This window comes from Notothenia coriiceps, unplaced genomic scaffold (assembly GCF_000735185.1).
Source record: "Notothenia coriiceps isolate Sejong01 unplaced genomic scaffold, NC01 NC01_scaffold00037250, whole genome shotgun sequence".
NCBI classification, from domain to species: Eukaryota; Metazoa; Chordata; class Actinopteri; order Perciformes; family Nototheniidae; genus Notothenia; species Notothenia coriiceps.
Window position 1 is genome coordinate 8,467,735 of NW_011369951.1, and position 27,319 is coordinate 8,495,053.

Here is a 27,319-nt window from a genome sequence, read left to right on the forward strand (position 1 = left end):
GACTCTTACACTCTTTACGTCCCAAACAAAGACGGTGGATGAGAATAGATCATGGATGTATAATAAGAACTGGATACAGCATGGGAGGCGGGGTCTCGTTTGCTTCCTATGAGAGTTGCTCATTGACGCATGAGGACAAAATGGCCCAACTTTTGAGAGAGTGAAACGTCACAGATTACCCATCATGCCTGGCTGTCAGAGCAGAAGTACCCGTATGTGCGCTCATAGAGCATGCACAGTTGAGTTGCCCCTTAAGCCCCGCCCCCGAGTTCCCACTCTCAGATGCACGTTCATAATGCCGAAGAAAATAACTCTCAGAATAACGTTTTTGGCACATTTTACAACTTAAGGACCGAATGTTTTTAATAAGGGCTATACAAATGTTCATACTGGGTAGTTTATTTAGTTAAAAAAAAAAATTATCCAACGATTTATAGACCACTCTTTCCCAATGTAAGTCAATGGGAAAAAGCGTTTCCGGGCTCACATACGGAAGTGTAGTACCGCCGTTTGGCCACAACGAATATTTTCCAAAGAGTCCGGCGCACTTCCTGGGGGCTTGGAATAGATCTATAAAACAAAAAGAAAACGATAAGCAATGCGCCAGAATCAAGGTGAGACTATCCACATCTTTTAAAACTTGACGCACATTCGTTTCACCGAAATAAGTAAACGCCTCTCAATGAAAAACTGAATAGTTGTTTATTGCCGTTTCTGTAGTTTAAGAGGAATAACACGGCATGTCTCTGGCTGAAACAGCTGAGAAGTTATGACGCTTTGAACACAACGTGATATTTGGGATCGGAAACAGCCCCGTGGGTCTCAGAGGGTTAAACAAACACACCTCTTTTCCATCCTGGCTCCAAAATGGTAAAATGAGCTCCACATTGCAGAAAGACTGCACTTTGGCGCAAAAGAAAAAAAAGCACTTATAAGTGTTTGTGTTCTTGATGTTTTGAGTTTGTATCTTCATGGTTGATGGCACTTATTGTACAGTAAGTCGCTTGGAAAGAACATTTTTGCTAAATTAAATGTAATGTCATGTAACATCATGCTTTATTTAAGAAGCCTTGACACTAGCGATTAGACCATACAATTGTCAGTAAAATGTAAGGTTTGATCTTCTTTTCATATACTTCTGTACAATCTGACTTATTTAGCAACAAGTGAGGATGCACCATGCTGGCTATTACAGAGGATGCAAGTTTAACGGCCCCTACACACGGCGGCGTGCGTTGTCGCTTGCCGGCGTGGGGGGCTGAAACTCGACCAACAACCAATCACATGAATCTCCCGCCCCAGACACACGAGCACGTGGTTTGATTGGCTAGAGCTTGTACTGGCATATGATTCGATTGGCTGACACCTCCGTCGAGGCGTCAAAAGTAGAACATTGCTCTACTTTTGCAGCGAGCACCGCGAGAGAAGCTACGCTTTGCTCCCACAATACAGTTTGGCGAATCGTGACGTCACCCCATTCAAAGTGAATGGGCAGAAGCGTTGAAGCGGCAACGCACGCCGCCGTGTAAGGCAATTCTGCTACAGCTTCACTTTTCAGACCCTTTCGTTAGGGTTAGGGTAAGGCTGGTTAAACTTCAATAATGTAATTTATCAAGAAGTAGAGGTTGCTGACATACTGAATCCAATTAATTCAACACAGCTACTGAAAGATAAATGGAGGCATGAATTATGAAAAATATTACGTGACAGACATTCTGTATTTCCCTTACTTTACATGTGGAGCACAAAATGCATTAGCAATTACAAACAATGCTACATTTTAAATTACAGGACACAAGGTTGTGAAATTAAGTTTGTTCGGTCGTAAAGTGCAATTATTTCTGCATCATCACATTCCTTATATCTCTGTGAGATTATGGTGGAGATGATGTCTGTGGATGAATTATAATACGTCTGTCAGTGAGTGTGACAATGATGTAGTGGTTTTCAAGAAAATATATTTTGTAAGAGGAGCTCAAGATGTCAAAATGTGTGTTTGACACATTTTTGAAATACTCAAACACAATGATATAACATGGGAAACACAACGGTTGACATTTAAACTCCAACAATGTTTTATTGATTTTAGCAGTCTGACAGTATTTTTCCAACATGATGCTCTACTTCCTGTTAGTGATAAGTCTCCCCTTCAGCTGGTTCCTCGATGGGTGAAATGTGATTTGAGAAAAGGATGGTTCTCACCTTATTCCAGAACATTTTGACCCGAAGTGTCATCGTAACGGCTCGCCCGTACCATTCCTGTCAAACTTTGACATCATGTCATCCGTGAATGATGGACTTACCTATTTATAGATCAGCAGTCATTACAGTATACCTGTTGCTAGCATATAGCATGGCTGTTTTAATTAGTTCTACGATAATAATAATATTATGTGTAAATATTAAATTACATGTCTTTGTAATGTATGTATCAACTGATCGATTGTTTGCACCTTTGCCTATGTTGTATCCCATTTATCCTGTCAAACGTCTTTAATTGTCTTTTTTNTTCTATACTTATTTGAACATGTATTTATTTATTTTTCCAAATGACATTTTTACTTTTTGTAAAAAAAATGTCCCACATTTCTTTTATTTTTTTATAGGATATGTACATTTCGGTTAACCGTTTTTTTGGGGGTCGAATATTGGAATATACATTTGCTTTCAAATTCCCATCTCTAGTAGTGGCTAATGTAGCCTTGAGCTGCTAGCCTCAAGCAGAGATAAGGGGCTTCCTATAAAAGTCATGTCAGATCACTTCTTTTAAACCCTGCATCCACATAATTGTTATATTTAAAAACGTGTTGTCTTCACCCCTCAACTATTCAGGAGTAAATTGTCTACAAATTATTGTCAATAAAGTAATTTAACAATACATTCCAGGACCTTAATTGTAAAGATGTGTTGCTTTTGTTACATTTTTGTTGGTCTTTCAATACTTTTTGACATAGTAGTCCAACAAAATAATCAGCATATAGAATGATAATGTAAAAATGATGCATTGCAGCGTTAAGGAAAACCATAGTGATCGTTTGATCAGAATGAGTGTGCGTTAAGCACGTAGCGGCTAATGTAGCCTTGAGCTGCTCGGGTCCAAAAACAAAGATGGATAGGTTTTCGTTTTTTTTATTTATTTTGACATAGAAGTCTAAAAGTTAGTCAAGTAAATAATCTGCATAGCATGAGTTTCAGCTTTAAACTACACTACAGTGATTATTGCAACCAACAGGTCCCCTTCTTTGTATTCCAGAAACTTCAGTGATTTAGAAATATTCCCCAAAGGCATCGATCCCAGCTGTTTTATCAGCGTTCTATAACATTTTTTATATGCACTAGGAAACTTGAAAAATGTGTTTGGCTATTGTTTTACAAGAATAGTTAACCAGCAGTTCAAAGCTTCCACAGTCTGAGAGCAATGAACAACCCCACTAACCGAGCGGCTCTCTTTGCACCAGCACATGCAGTAATAAAGCTGTTAAGGCTGCCCAGCTATGAGGTCTTATGGATTAACCTTACAATGATGGTCCAGTGCTCTGCTAAGCAAGCAGGGTGCTGCAGACGAAGCTGTCATGTTTTCGACAATTGTTATTTTCCCTTCGCACAGCAGATGACAGCGAATTTCTTCTGGGATGAAATCCCCGGGGGCACCGGGGGGGGTTTGTTTATGCCGAGACACCGGGGAACCTGAGGACATGACGTGTGACTGCAGCCCTGCTGAGAGGATAGAGGTGTGATCACACTAAAGGAAAGTTAACTCCAGTTTTGAGGTCTTTACAGCGGCTTCATGTGTTAAGACAGCACTGAATGGTTTGTTCTGATCTTCTGGTACATTGTGAAGAACTCTCAGGTCGTCCGGGACAGGTCTGCTCTCTGTCCCCAGAGAGAAAAGTAAATATGGAGAAGCAGCATTCATTTATTGTGCCCTATACATCTGGAACTTCGAGAAAACTGCAGGTCCACTGCAACTCACACCTCTTTAAAACATTTAGCTTTCAATCAAACTACTCATATCTTGAACTCTTGTATTTTGTACCCGTCTTATTCTATTTTAGCTTGTTGTAATTTGTATTATTTTGGCTTTTTGATGACTGTTTTAAATGTATTTCAATTGGTGGTATCAATCTACACTTCTATGTCAAAGGGTAATGAACAAACTCTTAAACATTTCCCTAAACCTATCCAAATTTGGGTTTTGACAAGGTCATTTTGTTTTAAGAAAAGCAGCACATATTTAAAACTGAGAAGCTGGAATTTGTTGACAATGATTATTTGGCCATTTTTGAAAATATATCTACACTTTTCCAGATCAATTGATAGCCTTAATTTTACAGTAAATGTATATTTAATGTTTTAATATTGTGCTACATAAATAAACTTGCCTTGCCTTGCCTTGCCTCTACATGTGTTGTACACACAACAGATGTATACATGTGAACTTACATGCTCCATAATCTTTGCTTCGTCCTCACACTTCAAATGCAACAGTGACAACAACAGCTATGAGCACTGTAAACTTTAAGGAGCTTATGACGAGCTTTAGGAAGCATGTCACTCACACATGTCTTCTGGGAAATGATGCGCGCTGCATTCAGGCTCCACTGTGACCTTTTTCATACGTGATTAGAAACTCTAATCGAGTGAGTGTCACCGTCTGGGAATACACTATATCCCATTTCATGCTGCTGTCATGTTGTCGGCTGCTTGTCACTGAAGTTTCTCTTCACTGTAAGATAACTGAGCCACAATACATCGAACATTGCCAGGGGTTTGGAGAAAAGGCTCTGCGTGTTGGGCATGGGCGGTGTGACAGTGACATGCCATCCAGAGAGCTGAAGAACCCAGACAGATGAAGAGGGGTGAATATGACTGAGTGTGGGATTTTGAAAGCAGATTACTCATGGAGATCATGAAATGTGTCGTTTCAGCTAATCAGACTAAGAGCAGAGTACTCCCCGATGAATGAATACTAAATATGAGTCATGTACAGTATCATCAACCAATAGCACTGGAGTAAACATGTCCTTTCTCACAGAGTGTAGAAAGGTTTGTGATGTTACCAGTATCTCACAGTGACCTCAAAGGCATCTCTAACTCCTTGGTTGACATTATAAGTGACATTGTGCATGAAGTGGTTCTATTTATTTGAATACAATAATGGCGTTGAAAGGAGCCAGTTGAGGTGGTTCGGGCACCTAGTTAGGATGCCACCTGGGCGCCTCCCTAGGGAAGAGACCGAGGGGTAGACCTAGGACCAGGTGGAGGGATTATATCTCTTCGCTGGCCTGGGAGCGCCTTGGGGGGATCCCCCAGTCAGAGCTGGTGGATGTGGCCAGGGGAAGGAACGTTTGGGGCTCTCTGCTGGAACTGATACCCCCGCGACCCGACCACGGATAAGCGAGAGAAGATGGATGGATGGAATATAATTTTTCTCACATTATATTGAATGATTAGAAAAGGTAGATAACACACACACACAAAAAAAAAAAATCATAACGTTAAGTCAGTAGGTTGTTCCAATTGAGTGGACAAACCCGAAGACTAATATGTGGATTTCAACCACTTCTGTTAAATATACAGGACCAAAGTAATTGACTATTTTCCAGACTAACATTACATTTAAAATCAATGTTTTGAATTTGTTTTTTTATGGTGTTTTTAACAGTATTGATCACATTGTCCGTTGGTTTTGGAGGAGAAATGCGGATAATTTGGATCCTCAACTGACGCTTAAAGTGGGGCAATGGTGGCAACTCCACTGTGACATGTTTACATGCACAGAAATAAAAAGAACAGGAAAGGGAAAACCCCCAAAAAGCATACAGTAACAGAGCCTCTTCACGCCTCCATTGTTATAAGGCTTCACTGTTAGTGTTCCACATCGTAATATCTTAATGTTAATGACATGTATTCTGTATTTCTTAAAGATTCATTTTCCCCTGAACATGAACCCAGCAGATGTGTGATCCTATAGCAACATCTACTGTAACATACTTTTGCTTCTGTCCAAACACGTCGTTGTGCATGGACGAGCCCGCGCTGCATACAGCAGTAAGGACAGCTGTCTTCATGCATAATGTGTCCTCTGAGAGCCCCCCCCCCCCCACTGGCAGGTGGACACCCTCGAGAGCCTTGGGCTTACACCGAGGGGTCCCTCTACTATGGGAACGCCTGCAACCATATGGTGCTGAATAAGGATGTGCACAGGTTTCCCTTGAACGTGCCAGCCACACGCTGAATTTGATTAAAATGCGATGAGGTCTCGTGAAGGCGGGAAGGTGGGCTGACAGTCATTATCGTCTTGTTATTTTCTGTCAGGCTGCAGATGCCACACCGAGGAATCATCTATGCCAGAGGAATGTCAAGAAGTATAAACTACAGATAAATACATATTTTCTAGTTCTTAGCTGAGGCGGAAGAAGCACTTTTCTACCTGACAAAAGTACCAATGCTAAGGTTTTACAATCTCTACTCAAGTAAAAAGTCCTGCATACAAAATTGTACACAAGTAAAAGCATTAGCATTAAAATGTACTTCAAGTAACAAAAGTACAAAATCTGAATCAGGGTTAAGTAATGCAAAATAAATATAAACATATAATAAGGGATGATTATTTTTTGCAGCCAGTATAAACATTAATAAACTGTGAAAGAAGATATTGTAATGTTATTACACAACAGCGGTGTTAGGTAGTGAAATAGCAACCAGTAAAAACAGTATTAGACTGTAGTGCCAGAATATCAGAATATTAAGTTACTGTTTTACAATAATGATAGATGTGTTCATTACTTTTATGTTTTCATTTGAAATGCCTCATTAACCTATGAAAACACATCCCGATGTATGTGTCAATTTATATTTTGTATTAATTATCTAAATCTTTGAAGTAACTAGTACTCAAGCTGTAAAATAAATGTAGTGGATTAAAAGTACCACATTTACTTCCACATTTTAAAACAACTATAAATTAGCATGAAATTAATACACTCAAGTACCTCAAAATTGTACACACCTTGAGTTAATATGCTGCACTCTAGTGACTAGTGAAGCATTAACTCAAGCTTTTTGATAAAGCTTATAGTTAGGGGTGGCTCAGGCTTGCCTTAAAACCTCTTAAGCCCCACGGACCCGAAATCGCGTCATTTGCAGGAAACAATGTCTAAGAAACCTTAATATTTAATAAACTATGAATATTTTGTATCCATATAACGGGAAAAAACTCATTTAACTGATCTTTTTTATTTCATGTCAAAATCGAAGAAGGGGGGCCAGAGATAAGGAAAATCCACCCAAATGGCCCCAGGAGAGGTTTTCTTTGCTAAATCTGTCTAAAAAGGTCAAATATCACTTGTTTTGCATCAATCTTGATACAGGGTACTTATTATCTGTTGTACTTTGGATTCTTAAAGCTTTTAGTCGACTATCCCATCATCCAAGGTTAGTTTTCACTATAAGTACAAAATATATTTGGACGGACACTATCATTTACAGTTTTTTACCATGTTCAATCTGAATTTTCTTTAAAATAAAAAAACATCTATATTCATTCTGACTTGTCTACATCCAACTCACAGGTTTATCATTACTTTGAGAAAAAAGATTATTAATTTTCCCCTTTTAGAAGGGAAGATACTGTATGGTCATTTGTTCTGGGAATGTCCTTTTCGAGCCTGAAACCTGAAAAACAGGCTCAGGGCTAAAACCACTATAGACTGCTATTAGCTTAGACTATTGGGGGGTTTCCACCTTTCTCCTCTCTTCTACTACTTCTCCTTTTCTTTATCTGCATGCACTCGTGTGCCACACATGCATGAAACTAATTCAGCGCCCGGCAGGAGTCGTGTATGAAAGGTTAAGTCTGGATCATGAGTCGTGGATTGTCTGTTGCTTTGGTCCTGCCTGAAGCACCAGGGTATTATTTTGTATATATGTTTACAATGTCATTGTTGTCATTTGGTTTGTCTATGTTGCTAATGAATGATCTTTTTAACCTGAAAGGGAAAACCCCAAAAAGCATACAGTAATAGAGCCTCTTCACGCCTCCATTGTTAAAAGACTTCACTGTTACGGCCCGTCCACACTACAGCTTCGACAGCTTCAAAAACGGTTTCCAACGCGTCTGCCCATTCACTTTGATTGGGGTGACGTCACGTTGCCTCGCTTTTCGCCGAACTGAATTGTGGGTAGGCAGGGGAAGAGCGGAGCTTTCCTGGGCGTTTTCAGGCTGCAAAAGTTGAGCAAATGTTCAAAATGTCAACTTTTGAAGCTTCTGAAGCTTTCGTGGAAGCGGAAAGGCGTCAACCATCAATCCATATGGAGCAGTAGCACAGGCCTAGCCCAATCAATACCGCTGCTTGTGTGTCAGGGAGCAAGGAGATTCATGTGATTGGTTGTTGGTCGAGCTTCAGACACGGGCCCGCTAGGCAAGCTTTTTTTGAAAGGCTGTAGTGTGGACGGTGCCGTTAGTGGGCTTCAACAAATATTTTCGCATCACCAATCGTAATATCTTAAATGTTAATGACATGTAATTCTGTATTTCTTAAAGATTCAAGTTTCCCCCTGAACATGACCAACCGCAGTAATATCTGTATATTGCACTCGTGTGCCACACATGCATGAAACTAATTCAGCGCCGCGGGCAGGAGTCGTGTATGAAAGGTTACGTCTGGATCATGAGTCCGTGGATGTTGCTTTGGTCTGCCTGAAGCACCCAGGGTATTATTTCGTAAAATAATATTCACAATGTCATTGTTGTCTATTTGGTTTGTCTATGTTGCTGAAATGAATGATCGTTTTAATCTATTGTACAAGCTGTAAAGCCCCCTGAGACAAAATGTGTAATGTAGTGATATTGGGACTGTATAAAAATATCTCTTCCTGACTGATTCATGGTGAGCCAGCACTAACAAGGACACTGACAAGTGGTTGATACTACATCTTTAATCTGGTTTTAATTTCCTCTCTGGGTATTTCAGGGGTAGAGACATGAGAAACACAGACAGGTTTGATCTATTCCCCACAACTTAACCCGAAGAAGTGCAATGTCCGTGCTCACATGTTATTGACCCTGTCGCAGTACACAAACCATACGCCTCTGCGGTTAGTTTACAGATGAATAAAATGTCGGCTCACTGCAAATTGTAGGAACAGGCGCATGTTTTCAGGCTCGCGGGTCATAATTGGCACTCAGGCAAAGAAACACGCATCAAAAGAGCGGAGCACACAGCTTTATCAGGCTCCTCACTTCCAGGCGGCTGTCAGGGTGATGTTTCAGGTGAACTCAAAGCAGATTGTCGGATTACCGATGGCCTGATGCAAGATGTTCTCCAGTCCTCATAACCTACTTCCGCAGCACATGCTATTGTTCAAAGTGTATGGACTTCAGTCAGTAAGTACTTCTTCCATAATGTGTGAAGAGAGCAACCGTCACAACCACACACACAGAACAACGATGGACCAGTAAAAGCTGGATCATGAACGCATTATACATTCAAGAGTACTTTAAGAACAGGCACCGTAATTGCATTACTGTTAAATATAGGTGATTACAATGCAAGATGATTAAAAATGTGGAAAGTCATAAATAATTTAACAATGATTCAATGTGTGTGTTTTTATACAGAAATAGTATCACTTAACAATGTGCGCAATCCCTGAACACCTGTTACTCGCTGACAAACACATAACTGGCAGACGTAGATAACTGGAGCTTCAGCTGGATTCGAAACAAAAGCCTGACCGAGGGGACAGACTGCAGCTGGCATGACATTAACTATAAGAGATAGAAAAGATCGAAAAGACCCTGAGAGTGTACGGTGTGAAATTGTATGTATGTGCCTGTGTGTGGTTAGTGAGTGGGAGAGATGAGACAGATGAGAGAGAGACTTTATGTTAGCAGTCACATCACTCACACTTTGCAAACCATTAATTGATAAAGAGAGTCACCATGCGCAGACTTATTTGGACATGGAGCAGATTGAACGAATTACAAGCGACCTCTGGTTCATGTGAGAACATTAAACATACTAACTGTCTATTGCAGCTATTATATATTACAAATGGTTTACATTCTGTATTGCACATATGTGTATCTGCATAGATACATTGTAGATGTATTGAAGAGACTAATCTCTTTAGAGTGTATGTGTGTTATGCATTCGCGTGCATCTGATGATGGTTACAAAAAGAAAGGAAGATGATACTTTATCTAATCCGCACGGGTGTGCGAAGATTACTTTTTCCTTCCTCACATTACACACACACACACACACACACACCACACACACACACACACACACACACACACACACACCACACACACACACACAACACACACACACACACACACACCACACACCACACACACACACACCACATTAGTTGGTATACCATGAACAAAATCACAGAAGGTACAAAGAAGCCACACATGCAGGTGGGGGAGGAGAGTGAAGGGCCATTTGCTGACGCCCAGAGCAGTTGCCTTGTTCAAGGCACCTTGGCAGTGCCCACGAGGTGAACTGGCACCCCTCCAGGTACCAGTCCACGCTCTGTATTTGGTCCGATCGGGACCCATCAGTTCAAAGTCCAAGTCCCTACAGACTGAACCACTGTCTGCGGCCCCAGCGTAGAGAAATTGAATGTCAGTGTTTGTACTATATGTGTGTGTGGGGGTGTTTTGTTTATCTCTCTATTGAGGAGGCAGTCCTTTGAGGGACTCAAAGCAAATACTATTGTAAACCCCAAGCTACTGAGGGACTGCGAGAGCCAAAGCCATCCATCAGAGCTGGACATATCCCCCATATGCAAACAAATAAATTAGAGGACTCGTGTCCAACCAGGCCCACGCCACAGCAGAGCAAAATAATGTGCAAGATGTGAAGGGATGCCATATAATAAGCTTGAGATTAGAAAAAACCCTCTTGAGGCGCCAAAGCCAAAAGGACAGACAAATATAAGGATAAATGAATAACAAGGTCAAGTGAATTGGTTCTGAGAGAATAAGAGAAGGCCCAGACAGCATCTAAAATATATTCACTTCTTCTGATACGTATTGCGCTAAAGATGGCTGTAAGAATACTAGTACTAAAATGAGAGGCGTGTGGTGCAGTGGATAGAGCCTTGGTGTTGGGATCAGGGGAGCCCAGGTTCAAACCCCACTGCAGTCAGCATGTTGTTGTGTCCCTGGGCAAGACACTTCAACCAAAATTGTTCCTTTGGGGATTGCCCACAGTATTGAGTATGTAAGTCGCTTTGGATAAAAGCGTCTAACAAGTAACATGTAATGTAAGATCTCTGGATCTCCTTTAAGGGGTTTGTTATCATTGCATATGGGAGCACAATAACCCCACTGCACACAGCTGTGTGTCACTTTTTGCAGCTCTGTGGTGCTGTCGTCCTCCAGGAATGATTAACCCAGAAGAGCTTAATATAGAAAGAGAGCAAGAAATAGATGGGAGAGAAGGATGATAGGTAAAGAAAGAGAGAGAGGGGAGGGCATAGAGGACATTATAGTATTCCATGGAGAGTCTTCTCTTTACCTCTGCACATCAAACCATGTTCACCACCGTTTAGCAATCTGTCTGCTAATTAATCATGCACTGTAATCAGTCAGAGTCACTGAAATACTCTGCGTGTGTTCGTGAGGCTTGGGGTACATCTTCTGTGCGGGGGAACGGGTACATACTGAGAATAATAGAGACACACAGCATGCCGTTTGCTGTTGCAGTGTTGCCGTTTGTGCCGACAATGTTAATGCAATCAGGCTTTGACATTTAGGGTATTCACCTAGGTTTCTATATTGCTCTGGAAAATGCAGTACAGTTTACTTTACGTATTCTTGGAAGCCTAAGAAATGAAAAGTGTGTCTCCTGATTGCGGCAAAGTATGTCATCTAATAGGTGAGAATGGGTGCAGTATCTCCAGAGTGGTGATATCACAGTGATTGGATATGTATTGACTGCATTTCCACCAGGGCGGGCGGGCAATCATGCCTGCAACTATTCTGGTTAATTGTGACATGGTGGCAGTGGCAGGAGGGGTGGGCTGGGTTAGTATCCGACACAGAACGCCAGCCAAGCCTGCTAGCTCACATACAGCCATCAGCGCTAATCTCCCGCTACGTGCTAACAATAGCGCTGATGTGCTTGCTTTCTGGAGAAGCTTTGTTCCCCCCGAGCATGCCTTGTTTGTGCAATGCCCCAGCAGCCAGCCGTCTTTAGCTTTCCCATTACTGAGGGAACAGTGGAGCTGAAATCAGCCAGTGCTTTGTCACACCTCAGGAATGGCTGACTGATTGAAGGCACACAGGTTACCGGATTCTGCCTCACATGAGCTGGGAAATGTGGATAAACATTTCTCTGAACCAATTACTTTGCATAAAGCACATTGGGATTAGTGAGAGAACTAAATGTGTTAAGCAAGATAATGGAGATGGGAGAGGAAGATAGAGGACTTGTGTTTAACCTACTGGACAGAATAAGAAAGTTTGGAAAGAGAGATGGAGAATTACATTACAAAATAAGAGAAACACCCTTTAAACATGTAAAGTCAGCAGACAATGTTAGTAATGCTGGTGCAGGTGTAAACAGATGCATTTTAAAAGTATTTCCACAGGAAGACGGTTTTGCGTACTTGCAATACAATTAAAGTATACATACTAGTTCCACATATTCATTCGCAGTAGCAGTGTTTTACTATATGTCACTGAAAAGCTCCAGCATAAGATTCTGAATGATACCTTACCTGAAAATAACTACTCAGGAATATATGGGCTAATTGTTTTCAGTTTGTATCAACTTTCCCCATAAACATATCAGATTTCCTAGATTGTTCTGCTCCCTATGTTTAAACTTGTTAATACAAGAAGATATAGTCACCACATGTCACAGTAAGCAGGGCCATTTCATAATCTACTTTGTTCGTAAGCGTATGTAAAACACATTTAGTCTGCATCCATATCCATAGTTTCCTATTGCTCTCAATAAAATAACAAATGCACATTTAAATTATCTTTAAATTGTTAGTGATGTTATAAATGATTTGCTTTTTACTCTTTAATGTTTTTCCAATTAACAGCCTCAGTTATGTTAAGCATTGTGATTATACACGTCTTATTTTTACTCTACTGCACTGTGTATATGCTCTAGCTAAGATATGATGCGTCTCTTTCTCAGTCATCCACCCTGTATTTATCTTTCTATTTTTAACCACATGTTGTCTGGCACATGTTAAGGTCTTTAAATTGTGCAACAGCCCATGGGCATTGAGCTTAAAACATGGAAAATTACATTGGACTTCAGCTGCACTGAAAAGGGGAGGGCAACCCCCACGGTATGTCAAAGTTGAATCCTTCATTTTAACACACTCCCTCAAGCTTTCCTTATTTGTCCTCTGTACTTTCTCTTCCTGCACCTTGAGGATATTCAAAGGCATAAACTGTGGGTAATATCTGAGATATGGTGGCTTCAACATATTTCCTTCTAACATTCTGGAAACTGCAACCGGACTGTCATTCAAAATGCTATTTTCCTGGAAGCAGGAGTATCATTATGCAGGACATTTCTCTGATTGAGTCGTGAGAAAGAGAGAAGGTTTCACTAAATCGCTAAGCTGAATGAGAGCCAAAGACACAGTTAGAGAACTGGGACTGCAATGTGACACACGACGGCAGGTTAGTAGGAATCCGGCAAGAGGACTTAAACTTGTTGTCTGAGTTCATGAGCGGGTCCGACACCTAAAGCCACAGGAACCACAATCCGTACACAGGCCTTTTGAGGCACACACCACTCTTCTTGGCCAGTTACCCATTTCCAAGGTGAGAGAGGCCTTACACTACATTGGTGAGACATTTCACAATCAAATAAATGGAAAAGGATGATATCGCCAATTCGTTTATTTGCTTTTTGCAGTTGCAAGTTTTACTCTTGCATCTATTCAGTGCCAAAATGCAAAGTGCTGACAAGGTTCCTCAAAGGTAAATCGTTATTCTTAATACAGAAAGGAATCCAAGCAGTTTTTTGTATTTATTTAACTCTGTTTGATGAATTTTAAGGTGCTTGGGAAGTTATTTACAACTAAAATAATATACACATCACACAGTTTACTACTCTGCTTCAAAGATTGTATCAAGTCGGCCTGCATTATGTCATTCTCAACAACTGGCTGTTGGGTTGGTGTTTGATAAACATGTGTTTCCTTTTTAATGTATGTCAGTATTGTTCTTCTCTGCCAAGGTGACACTTGCCAAAATATCATGACATTTAAAAATGTAACATAGCAAAAATAAAACAAATCCTGTTGTATAAAAGATGGAATGGTTTGCGAATGAAAATTGTCATTCCACTTCAAAGATTCATGCTGGACTTTCTCATTAAAGCATATACGACAATACAGTTCTTGTTAGCAGGTTCCAGCATTGCTCCATCAATTAGTTTGGATTAGGGTCTACTTCACAGACGCTGTAATCACGATGCAGTCGATGCTTTGATGTTTGAATAAATGAGTACAACAATGGTGGAACTGTCTTATGAGGATTTGTTCCCCTATTTCACACCAGAGAACACGATCTTCTCTAAGTCAGTGAATGTCTTTTCCTTCACATTGATGAAATCCTTCATTGTCACGTTAAATGAGACGATGGAAGATCCTATCTTCTAGGGAGGACATAAAAAACGTACTCTACTCTTTCCCAGTTTGCCCTACCATCTATTTAATTTTATTTGCATTTTTGACATTTATGGGTGTGCATCTTACACATGCAGTAAAATATATCACTTTTACAGCTTATCTACTGATTGATAGCTGCCATTCTTAACTAGGTATAATGATTGCCTCGTCCCACCACAAAAGTTACTGTGCTGGATCTGATGTTGTGCCAGAATCTCCACAGAGTCACTTTCATTCTTCATTACAAACTAATTTGTCTTTGGAAGACACAAGCCAGCCAACACCCTTAGTCTTTGTATGCATCATTTGACTCTGCTGCGAGGAAAGACCATTTTCAAAGCTGAAATGAAACAAAAATAAGAATTCAAATAAGGTAATATTCCCATTGAAAGTCAAGAGCAGGACAAAGTTTGTGGCTGATTGCCCCCAATACACACAGCGATAAAGAAATGGTGAGGCAGCGCTTCCTGAATTACTTCCCATAATCAGGATGTGTTTGTCCTCCAAAAGACCTTGTCCTTTTCTTATCAGTCAACCTGTCAGGTCCATTGTGATCTTGTCCTGACTACAATAGGAAGAACTTGTTTCTGTTCTGTCGCCACACTGAAGTGGTTTAGCGTGCTTAGCCGTAAGGGACACCTCACATTCATATGACCTCTTTACCATCAAACTCCATATTCTAAATCCAGCATGGCAAAAATAAGTAGCACGGCAGAAATGTGCCTTAGAGCAGAAACATATGCAATATGATGCCCAGGACATGATAGTATACAATAAATAACCTCCTAGAATAGAAGCTAATATAAACAGAACGAGTTCGACTCTTTTATGCTCGGATTAGTGTCATGCTAATGCAGAGCACACTGGTGGAAGGAGGAAGAGGAAGAGGAAGGATTGCGTGCCAGTGACTGTAGGGGTCCCACCTGTTTCATCATGCACAGAAGAACCTTTTAACCTGTCCACACTGTCCTTAAAAAACACATGTCTCCCAAAGGGCTTTGTCATCCTCTCTGAAAACAGCTCATTCTGGACAAAGCGGATGATTTCACATCGACCACCTGGTTTCGAGTCTGTTTTCCGCAGCTCTTTTTTTCAACATGACGATATGGAGACCCTTTAACTCTTCTGCATTTCAGATGCAGATTTAAAACAACACAAACCTATTCATGTCAATGGCATTGGGAAAAAGAGAGACCTACATCACGAAAAATATTCTGCAAGCACTGTAAATGCTTTTCAGGAGCACAAAAGGATAAATTGAAGATGAGCTGTACACAGTGATCAACCTATTTCCCTTTACCCATGTGCGCATCCACATTAACATAAAACGCTATCTTTCTCACACATACACACACATATAAACCTCCACACTATGCATTCCAACAGAGAAAAAGCAATCTTTACAACTCATGAATATTACAATGAGCTGGATCTGGGTCATTAATATGACACAGTAGTTACACTGGAGCCCAATTAGCAGCTAACATAGAGCCTGGAATGCTCCCCTGTTACTGTACATAATCACTATATCACAGCGACAGTCTTCAGATCAGCGAAGGATCAAACCACACCATCACGTACAGGAAATATCAAGGACTTTTCTACAGAGAGCTTGACTAAATGTGGAGGTCTTGGTTGCTTGAGATTATTCTCTCCAAATCCAAAAAAGTGTACCTGGAGTGCAGTGCTATCTGGATAGTGACAGAGAATTTCATGTAAACGCGACGTCTCAGGCTCAATACCTAGTGTGGGACCATTGTTTCATGTCATAGCCCACTCTCTTTTATTTCTAGTCTGCCGCTATACTTTTCAACAGTCCAAAAATGGAAAATAGGGTAAGGCAAAACTCCAGCCACAACGTACAAATAAATGACTTAAAAACGCGGGCTATGATTCCAAACATTCAGCATGACATAAGCGAGAAAAACATCAGAAATGTAAAATACCTGAAATGTGATTATTTTAACTTTGTAATTTAAGTCAGTTATGAGTTATTAGCTAAAACTACATTACATGATCCATATATGTTAAAGTAAGAAATTAGTTCTTCCTTCAAGTTCACAGAGGTTCTGTCACGATCTTGGTGTTATGTCACGTTTTTAGTTTTGTATGTCTAGGTTTGGGTTTATTTTGCTGTTCTGTTCTCCCTGTTTGCATGTTCCTCCTTGAAGGAAGTGACTTGGAAGTATGCGACTACCAAGCCAGTATCCTCGCGATTGAGAAACGGCCACTGTTTGCCCTCCTGTGTCTGATTGTGTTCACCTGTTGCCCTTGTGTTTCTGCCTCCCCTGCCCAGCTGTGTCTTGTCCTGTGATTACCCTTCTTTGTATTTAGTCTTGTCTTCCCCTGTGCTCCATGTCGGTTCATTGTTTGTTTTTCCTGTCTCCCTCCATGTCAGTCACGGTCAGTCTTTCGGTAATGTTTTTTCCTTGTGCTTTCGTTTTGTTTCATGTCATGTTTTTTTGTCATCGGCTTTTGTAATAAAGCTCGCTTTTGTTTATAGACCTTTACCCTTTTTGTAGTCTGCATTTGACTCAAAATCCCAGTAATCATTGGAACTAAACGGGAAAAGTACTCCGGTGTGAAAGCGCCTTGCTTTCAACTACAATTATGTGAAATGAATTGACATTAAACATTTAGTACGTTTCAGTGTATCTATAGATGTGTTGTTCCATAGCTTTGGGGCACATTTGACGAAGGCTGCATCACTAATCTTCTTTTTGCTGCCATTTCTGGGAACGTCTAACAAACCAGCAGCAGATGATCGCCAAAGTGTTCCCTCCAGGTCTAGAATAAATTCAGTAATTTAGATGTCCATACAGCCTGAAATCCTTGAGATTTCCCCGCTGTAGATAACACATGAAAGCAGGGCACACCCAGTGGGTGAGACTTTGATGTGTGAGTGTTGTCTCCCTACATCACCTTCAAAGGAAACACTCAAACTAAGAGAGTATAGGAACCAAAGCACGAGTTTCAGGGGACTGCACCCATTTTATTTTATTTCATCCCCTACATGACGAGGCGCGATATTTTGTATTTCTTAGATGCTCTGCTTTAAACATATGTATATTGATTTATAATTCAATGCTAATTTGGATTTCGCCTTATTTAAATCACTGTGTTGGAGTGTGGGGAAACACTTTTAAGAGTAACTTAAAACCTTTATTTGTTGTGTCTCGTCAAATGTGTTAGTTGTGTTTATTTTGTCTGTCATTTCCTGTTTTATTTTTTACTTACCTCTTGTCTCTCATTTCAGGCACTGTTACTTCCTCCCCTTGTGTGTTTTTCCCGCCATCGTCAGCGTCTGCCCCGCCCCTGATTGTTTCCACCTGTCCCCACTCACCTCTTAAATAGTCCTGTCTCTCCCCTGTCCTGTGTCAGTTCGTCTTGTTTGTTTCCCCGTATAGTCGTGCCAAGCCTCAGCTAAGAAAGGATCGCTTTTACTCATGTCAGGTTTTGTTTATTTTGTAGGCTTAAGTTTCTTTCTTAAGTTCTCTTTTGTTATGCATAGTTTTTTCCTCCTTGTGATTGCCTTTTATTAATTCCAGTACCTTCTCTGTTAAAAGGAATTACCTGATCTTTCAAATAAAAGATACATTTTTGTTACATTCAAGACTTTGTCTCTGGGTCGTGCATTTGGGTCCATCAGTTTGTGTCGAGGTCCTGACACAATTTATTTTACAGAAGTGAGAATTATGTATAATGCCCATCCACAAGAACACACTGTTAAAACACTTTTAAAAATAGATGAATTACAGACATAAGTAGTTCTGTGCAGAGCAAAAACAAACAAAGAATTACAAGAAAGATTTACAAAGATTGTTGTTCTTGCATGTTTTATTAGTTATTTTGTGCAATTGTTGAGAGTGTGCAAAACTTTTCAAGAAAGATTATCTTTCAATCCCGTTTGAATTGTGCCACGAGTTACACATATGATGTTTGTCAATCTTAAAACTGTTGAAATATTAGACTATGAAAACTACGCAACTAGAAAGACTACAAATCCCAGAATCCCGGTCCTGCATGCTGGCTCTTATGAACAGACTAACTCCCCTTGTGTGTATGTACAGCTCTCAACATGCCCAGACTTGGAGTGATTTTCACCTCTTTTAATACTTTTCGCCTCATTCTGAAAGAAAGAAGTGAAATGTGCCAACGTGACGGCCGTCTTGCTGTGTGGTGCGAGACGGGAGATGTAGTTCATTGACCGGTTTCACACAAAAAAAGTGTTACTTCAAAGTTTTGAAACACATTTTTATTTTTTTGACTTGCAAAATTATCTTTTAAATTGACAAACATCTTATGTGTAATTCGTGGCGCAATTCAATTTATATATACAGTCTATGTTCAAACTAGGGGTGGGCGGATCGATCCCAAAATATCGATACTTCCGATATTACGTTACGTTTCAAAATATCGATACTAGAGCCAATAGGATCGATAGTTTTATACTTTTTTTCCCGTCTCCTCTACACGTCAATTTCTTCAAAAAACGATGTGCAGACGAACACAAGTATATGCTCTTTTCTTCTCTCTCCACTGCTGTCCTCCTCTCCTCGAGGCTCGCGCACGCGCAGCGCGCTCCCTGCCTGAACGCCGATTATCAAACTGACTGACAGCAGCCAGCAGGGCAGGACAGCAGCAGCCAGCGGCTCNGAGAGGTTTTTTTAAGGGTTATTCTTATAGATATACAAATATTAAGAGCATTTCCTGTAGGTTACGACTGTTTGTTGTTGAAATAACCGTTTAAAAAAAATGAAAAAAATAAAATAAAATAATTTACAACAGTCGCCCCTCGTTCGAAAAATGCCCCTCTGTATCGTTCAGGGTTTCCAGACTGTACGTGCAGTCTGGTGAGTAAACTTGTTGGCAGGAGCTCTCTCTGGTCATGACTAGAGGATCTGCTGACAGTAAACAGCTGCTTCATAAAAGCGACGTTGTGCTGCCATCAGCAGAACGGCCCGGAGAGATAAATGTCAGCATGGACCTCGGCCTGAGCCTCTTGGATGCAGCTCAGGGCCCCGCGCGGCCTTTCGGTTTTAGGACATCCACGGACACTTTGCAGCAGACAAGCTCGCTGCTGCCAAGCATTGTTTTGTGTTACTGTCACTTCTATTTATGTATAGCGCTGTTCGCATTTAGAGCAATACAAAAGAAAAGAAAATGACTGGATGGCACATAAAAAACTCTCATATGATAAGCAAATTTGGTCTTACTTAATTATTAAGCGCAAACCCACCTTTCATAACAGAGAATGATATTAATATTTAAAATCTTTTTTTGTTTTTCATTATGAACCAAAGTAATTTTGCGCCTGTCATTTAAAACAAATCTGTTAACTTTGGATACTTTTGTTTTATTAATGTGAATATAATAGCACATTTGTTGTGGTTTTGCTTGGAGGATGCAGATCTCGAAAGTACTTCAACCACCTATTTTCACCTAAAAATCCAAGATATGCACACTCTGGGGTTGAATAAAATCAAACCTAAATTAGACCACAGGTCTGGCAGATGCGCTATCAGTCAAAATAACTAATACACCTCGACCACTCTGCTGCGGTGGATTAATTCAGATGATTCTAGATAGCGTAGGGCCCGCACGTGGAAAACGCAGAGGAAGCAAGAAGATTATACAAATGAGCGCCATTGAGAAAGAGCATTGAACATTTCTGCTAAACCACAATCAATGCTTTGTTTGTACACACACGTACAGTAAAGGTGGTACTGTAGTTTAAAGAGGTGTCACACTTCCTCTGTGTCACTTTTCAAAAACTTAATTTTGAATAATATAGCAATTATTGTACTTGTTGGTGTATGTTGCTTGTAAACAGAAGGTAATGGTTAACCAGAGATTATCTGCAGTCATACAGTACAATGAACATGAAGGGTGGACCATACATTTGCATTTCTTTAATATAAATGATCGATTTTTTTTTCCAAAATAAATAGCGCTTTGAGTTTAGTTATGATGATATGTGATATGCTTTTGGTTGCTATTGTTTGACATTTAAGATCAAAATATTCAATAAAAACTAAAAAGCTGTCCAAAAAGTGTAAAGTACTACAAACATGTGATGAAAAATAAGTTGATTTATTGTCACGGTCTGTCTGTGTTGTGTTTTGTCTTGTCCTTTGGGTTTCCCTGTTTTATTTTTGAAAAGTGTTCACCCCCTGTCTTGTCTGTTGATTCCTGTCTCTGTGTTTGCCCTCCTTTGTCTGATTGTCTGATTGTGTTCACCTGTTGCCCTTGTGTTTCCGCCTCCCCTGCCCAGCTGTGTCTTGTCCTGTGATTACCCTTCTTTGTATTTAGTCTTGTCTTCCCCTGTGCTCCATGTCGGTTCATTGTTTAATTTTCCTGTCTCCCTCCATGTCAGTCACGGTCAGTCTTTCAGTAATGTTTTTTCCTTGTGCTTTCGTTGTGTTTCATGTCATGTTTTTTTGTCATCGGCTTTTGTAATAAAGCTCACTTTTGTTTATAGACCTTTACCCTTTTTGTAGTCTGCATTTGGGTCCTACCTTTTCCACAATTTCCCGAGTCTTGACATTTATGTTGGTAATTTACAAAAAAATCCTCATTGCAAGTCATTTTTTAAATAGTTTTTTCTTTTTTTGTTTATTTTTAAACAGTCAAATAAATTGGCAATGTTTTCTTTGTGAGACTCTGGAGTGTACAGTTACAGTGTTTACAATACATATTTCCATTAACAATAGAACCCAGCTTTAATGGGCCTCTAATACCTCACTCATCCCCTCACCCTCCGGCTCATCTACTGACCGCTGACACAGCCAATACTCCGGTTTAAAGCAGCTCTTTGGCCCTGCGGCTCAGCGGGTTCGTTAAGATTTCGGGGGGTGGGGGTGCTGCATGTTGGTTAGGGAGGAGGTGGGTGGAGTGCTCGGGGTCAGGCCAATGGGCAGCTGGGATTACCACGGACCCGCCATCTGCCATCCAAATAATAATTAGAGGGAGGAAATCAATTGCCTGTGCAAATATCATAAGATTTAAGATTTACCTCAGTAAAATAAACGTAGGGACAGTTTCACTGTTGAACAGAAGCAGCATGGTAACAGTATTGTCCTCTCTTAGGGTCATTTTTTACCATATGTCCCAAAAAAGATCAGTGATTTACCTCTGTATGGTTATGTTGTCTGCAGTGATGAAATACATTTACTCTACTGCTCTTAAGTGAAATATTTTAGTAATTTTATCCACCTATCTAATTTGTGTTGCTTCTACAATTCAGAGAGAGAATCCAGCAGTACAATATAAGAAGTCAAATATCATTGGAACCTTTCAGAAAACATTTTTAGGATGTTATTTAAAGGCTATAAAGTGGAATTATTTTATACAAGATGTATACAGTTTACATAGTTTTCTAGGTGACATTTTGAATCTAAATTGGTTTTGTGAGATCCTCATGAATTTCCTATTGTTGTTCTGTGCTTTTGGATATAATAGTTTAATAAAACAGTTTTGCCACACCAAAGTCTTGATATTCAACCCCTCATACTGAACTCACTGGTTGCTGCAGGTCCAATAATCCAGCTCTACTTAAAACATGTATGTAATTGATTGCGTTAATAACTTTGAGTCGCCCATGAAACCTTGGTTGTGCCATCAATAGTAGCCCTTAAGCCGACCAATATGACCAATAGATTTATCTTTGAATAACACAGATGCTGCTCGTTATGACTCATGCAAATGAAATGCAGAGCTTACATCCCCTAGTTCAAACAGATGCCTTGTCTGGCACACTTTTTTCCCGCCTTTACTAAATGCATCATATTGTTATCTAATCGGCTCAGGCATAATTAAAATGATATCCACATCCTCTCTTTTTTAACCATATTATCTTCAAAAATCCAAATCTCCAACTGTTATAATCCTGAAGAAAATAATGTATTTCCATGGGGCAGCAGATGCAGTATAAAGGGTCCACCCCTATGTTCCCTGCTTTGCTATAAGATAATCGTCTAATAAGCTCCTGTTTATTCATTGTCATTTTATAGAAAACCAATATGGCCTAACATAGGGGGAACACGGAAGATGCAGTGAGGGCCAGTTGCCCTCTGAGGTCAGCGCAGTGGTCATTTATTGTTTTGAGTGTGATGCTGCAGAGAGGAGCATCAGAGGAGGATTAGCGAGCGGTGGCACATGTCAGGGAGTGAGAGTGTGGACTAGCCGGGGCGTCATGGGGCTCAGGGTGCTGACATACGGCGAGCACGCTTCATGGCAGCACAGGAGAGGAGGGGGAAGCTTGTGTATTAGGATGTCTGATGAGATATTAAACAGTCTGTTGTTCCTCCACATGTGCAGTCTGCAGGCGAGCGATGTGTATACTAATAAGAGAGTATAAAATGAATTGATGACACATTTGAATCAGTACAGGGTAAATATATTGTTTGGTTAATTAGCTACCAAGTCTATGATCAAATGGCCAAAATGGTTATGGATTTCTAATGATGAACTGTAACTGCAAACAAACTTCATCCTCGCTGAGGTTTATGTTGGACAAGCAGTCTGTTTCTATTGTTTCCAACATCTGACAGAATATAAGCTTCTTAACAAGTCATTTCTTAGCCATTTTTAGCAACCCTAAACATATTTTCCAGGTTCCGAGTCTATTTTCTTCCATTTTATGCACATAACTACAGCGATTGCCTATCAAGGCATGATTATACAAGTTTTTGCTGGTCCGTCCTATGCACATACAAAAAGAGAAAAGCTGCTGCTATTTTTTCTCTTCTTCTGTGCTCTTTGTTGTTCACATGAACAGGGACCACAGTTGTGTGAGGAAGGGAATATGTTTAAACCTTGCTTACACCTAGTTTTTTGCTTAGTAAAGTAGACATTTGTAATTATAACATATACAATATATAATTCATAAGTTGAAAAAATTCAGATTCTGAACTCTGACAGCTATTCTCACTATATTAACATGTGTAGGAGCAGTGGCATACCATGTTACCTGTTGACTGGGCTTTATTGTATCATTTGTTATCTTGGGACATGAATTATAATGGAATTAGGTCAATGTTACTGCACAAAGAACATTACATAATAAAACAATAAAATACGATGGTTCTCAAAAGGATGAACACCTTTGATATTATTGTCTCAACTTCAACTCCATTCTTGTGTCTCAAATTGTTTATCAGACTCAAAACAATGACCGTTGCTTGAACAAAGGAGTATTTGGAATATTGGTTGTTTCCATCAGAGTTATCGTCGTCAGACCAATAAACAATGGATTACAAAATTGCACAAGCGCTGTTCATTTAGGCTTCGTTTGTTGATTCTGTAGTACATTAAACCTGTTAAACACCATTTCATACAGTGGAAATGATCATGAACTGCAGCTAAGTCTCTCTATTCTCTATGATGAAGTTGGACAAACAGTGTCGTTCTCCATCTTGGATTTTTGCAGCCAGCTCCTCAGAGAGCTTTGCAGCCAGTCGTGCCGCTGCCATGTAATCAGGACGGGAACTTGAGCTTTCCCTCAGCAGGTTGCTGAGGCCCCACTCATTATCTTATCTCCCATTGTACCCCACTGTAATTCACCCTCTCATGATTGATGATGTCGCTGTCTGATTACACCAAGACAAAACCCCTCCAAGATCACCTTTCGTTCCTGTGGCCAACTCCACCAGCTCCACGAGGATCGCGGGAGAGGATGACGGGGGGTTAGTGGCCATGTTGAGCTGCTGTTACATGCAGGTTTGTATTATTTCTCACCAAGATTCAGCACCATGTTGTAAATTGTGATAAATAAATCTTATCCTCTATATTTAGCTTATCAAAACACGTTTTCCCGCATTCTTTGGGAGGAATGACAATATGTAGGTGACTCATCTTATGTTGTTTTGCATCTTAATTTTCGAGATGCACCTAGCCAGACAAAGTGTTTCGATAAGGAGCTTTGTGTGGTGCAGCACCCAGCGCAATAAGAAAGCCTTGGTATAAAACATTTAGGCTGAAGGCTCCTCTGCTTCAGATCATGTCCCCAGCCTGCCTTGGACAAATCAGATAGGTAACCTGTGCTCTTTTTAAGTGTGACAGTGAGCCTTGTCTCTCCATGCGGCATGTGGAGACAGATGCCTCATTATCCATTCCACAGGGGACAAAACAAGCCCAGGACCCAGTGGCCCCCCTCCGCCGGCGTACAGTTTCCAATGCACCAACACGGGGCAAACTTGGAGCGACGCCGGGCCGCGCTCATCTCTGACCTCAGTGAGCGCAGGTCGCTGGCAGAGTCACATTAAAATTTCAGAGAACCCAAAGGTCCCCGTCAGGAGTGTTAACAGCAGCATTGTCCCCGCTCCCCATGACTCAAAGGGCCAAGTGTAACAAGGCACCCCCTCCAGTGGTCAGGGCCACCCCCCTGGGTCCACAGATACAGTGACACCCTTCAAATCCATCTGCAGTTCCTTTGAGTATCAGATAGAGAGACAGAGGGAGAAAATTCAAGAGCAAGTGCTTTTTTTTTTTACAGGTTGAGTGTAAAAAGTCAGCAGAGACGCACCGACACAGATGGCTGCAAAACTAACACACTCTCACTCCATAATCGTCCAGGAGTGACGTTTGGTCAGGGTCCCGTGGCGTGCAGTTGTGACTATGGAGTGAGAGTGTGTTAGTTTTGCAGCCATCTGTGTCGGTGCGTCTCNCCTATAGGGCAGCAAATTGGTCAAAACCAGCCCTGGTGTCATCCCCACAGCACCCCCCATTTGAAACATGTTCCCACGGCTATGAATGTGGTAGAATGATTTCTTGTCCTGGAGTGTGTAGATGTATTCTTTGTTTCGTAGCCAGGAGAAAGTTAAAAAAAAAGAGACAAATGGAGTCTCTGAAAGTTCAAATGTGTAATTTAATAAAGTATCGTTAGTGGAACAAACAGAGCAGGTCAAACACAGCGCCGTGTCAAGAGGAGAGAGAGAACGAGTGTCTGTGCGCGTGTATATTCCAGAGATTTATAGAGATAATCTATTCTATCTAATTCTATCTATATGGCGCTGGTATATCCGATTCCTGGCTCCTCTTCTCATTGGCTGCTTCGACGATGGGCGGGTCTTCCTCCCGGCTTCGTTTCTCTGGATTCATTTCGCATAACATAAGGAGATTTATACGTTTTGTGTTTAATGTGTAACGCCACAAGCCTTTCCTCCTCATATTCTCATTCATTACTTTTTATTCTATACATTCTGATGGCTGTAAACATAGATAACGTGAGTCCGGAAGTGGCGTCATGTAAACGACAAGGTTGTCCTTCAAAATAAAGCTTTTCAAAATAAAACGGTGCACCCATTCAATATTCAAGTATCATATTGATTTTAATTTGTTACAAGTGGTGACTAATACCCTTGTATGTATGTTGTCTTTTTGTCTTTTTGCTAACCTGTAGCTAGTCCTAGCTTCATATTTCAAAGTTCTTTAAGGTAGCTAGAATTTAGCAGAATAAACTATGCAACAATCTGAATAAGGTTATGGGCAGAGATGGCCATTTTAAAATGTAATTGATCTCTTTGAGCATACAGCCCAACGTGGTTATGTCTGAGCATATTCACTGAAGTTAAAGCTTCGTCATGGCAAAGGCGTTTGTGCGCCTCAGTAACTCTCCGAGAAATGTTGCTAGCCTCTAAAAAAGTGCAACCCTAATATGCAATATGTTGTGTGAACACGAAGGGTGTATCTGTAATTCAAATGGTCAGTGCCAGACCTTTCCATCCAGGAGAAAATCAAAAGCATTCATGGTCTTACAATAGTAATAAAATGATATTTTGTTCCGGTTTACCCCTAATCGATGCTGATGAAAGACGCAGCACCGTTAAACTGTAGACATAACCAATATCATCCCACTCATCCATCCCCCTCAGTGACATTTCCCCATCCATCTCACAGTGCAATCAGAACTATCCATTATGTATTCGCTAGGTAACAAGCGCAACTTGACCAATTACAGACACAATGATAGACCCCGCAGCTCTTTTTTCTTTGTGTTTTTGCCAACGCTGTCATGGCGACCTGAACAACGGACGGACGTCAAGACTGGTTGGCAGGTCACCCAAGGTGGGCAATGTGAGTACATAATTACAGCTTGGGAACATTTGCCCTTTGCAAATTGTATGAAATGCATAGTGGCTAATTGGGCCACTCTGGCATTTGTGGAGTTCAACGGGTCATCTTTTATGTGACGGCCATTATCACTAAAGTGATAAGAATGATAGACCCACTCAGCTCCCACTGGTTCCTTTTGCTGTATCCATAGAAAAACTAGGACTAGGTCAAGTTGAGGAAGACATTACAGTCAGTTGTACAGGTCATAAAATATAGCTTTTTATGTCCTGAAAAGCTGTTTTTGGTTGGGTATTTATTTTAATAAGAAAAAACATTTTCTGTTCAACTATCGGGTAAACTTGAGATATTCTCACAACAGCAGGATTTCAACTCATTGGTACATTCTGTTCTTCCGATTGTGGCATTTAGAGGTTAAAGTTCTCTGATATTAAAAAGTGGATTATTTATACATTGTACCTGCTACTTTTGTAGGAACCAATTTAATTTGAATTGATTCCCTCAGAAGGATGTAAGAGCCCCGATTCCTCAGAGTTTAATTATCTATATCAGAATGAGAGATGACCTGACTTAAGGCAGGTGA

The 27,319-nt window shown here is 40.5% G+C and overlaps 1 protein-coding gene across 1 annotated transcript in view; it reads right to left on the reverse strand.

Annotated features, from left to right (window-relative positions):
• LOC104967254 (contactin-4-like) overlaps window positions 1-24,362 on the reverse strand; it is a 119,624-nt gene extending 95,262 nt beyond the window's left edge. The window contains exon 1 of the mRNA XM_010796671.1: window positions 24,290-24,362. Coding sequence (XP_010794973.1) covers window positions 24,290-24,362 — 73 coding nt within the window. The remainder of the gene's footprint in view (window positions 1-24,289) is intronic.
• Window positions 24,363-27,319: the final 2,957 nt, after the last annotated feature.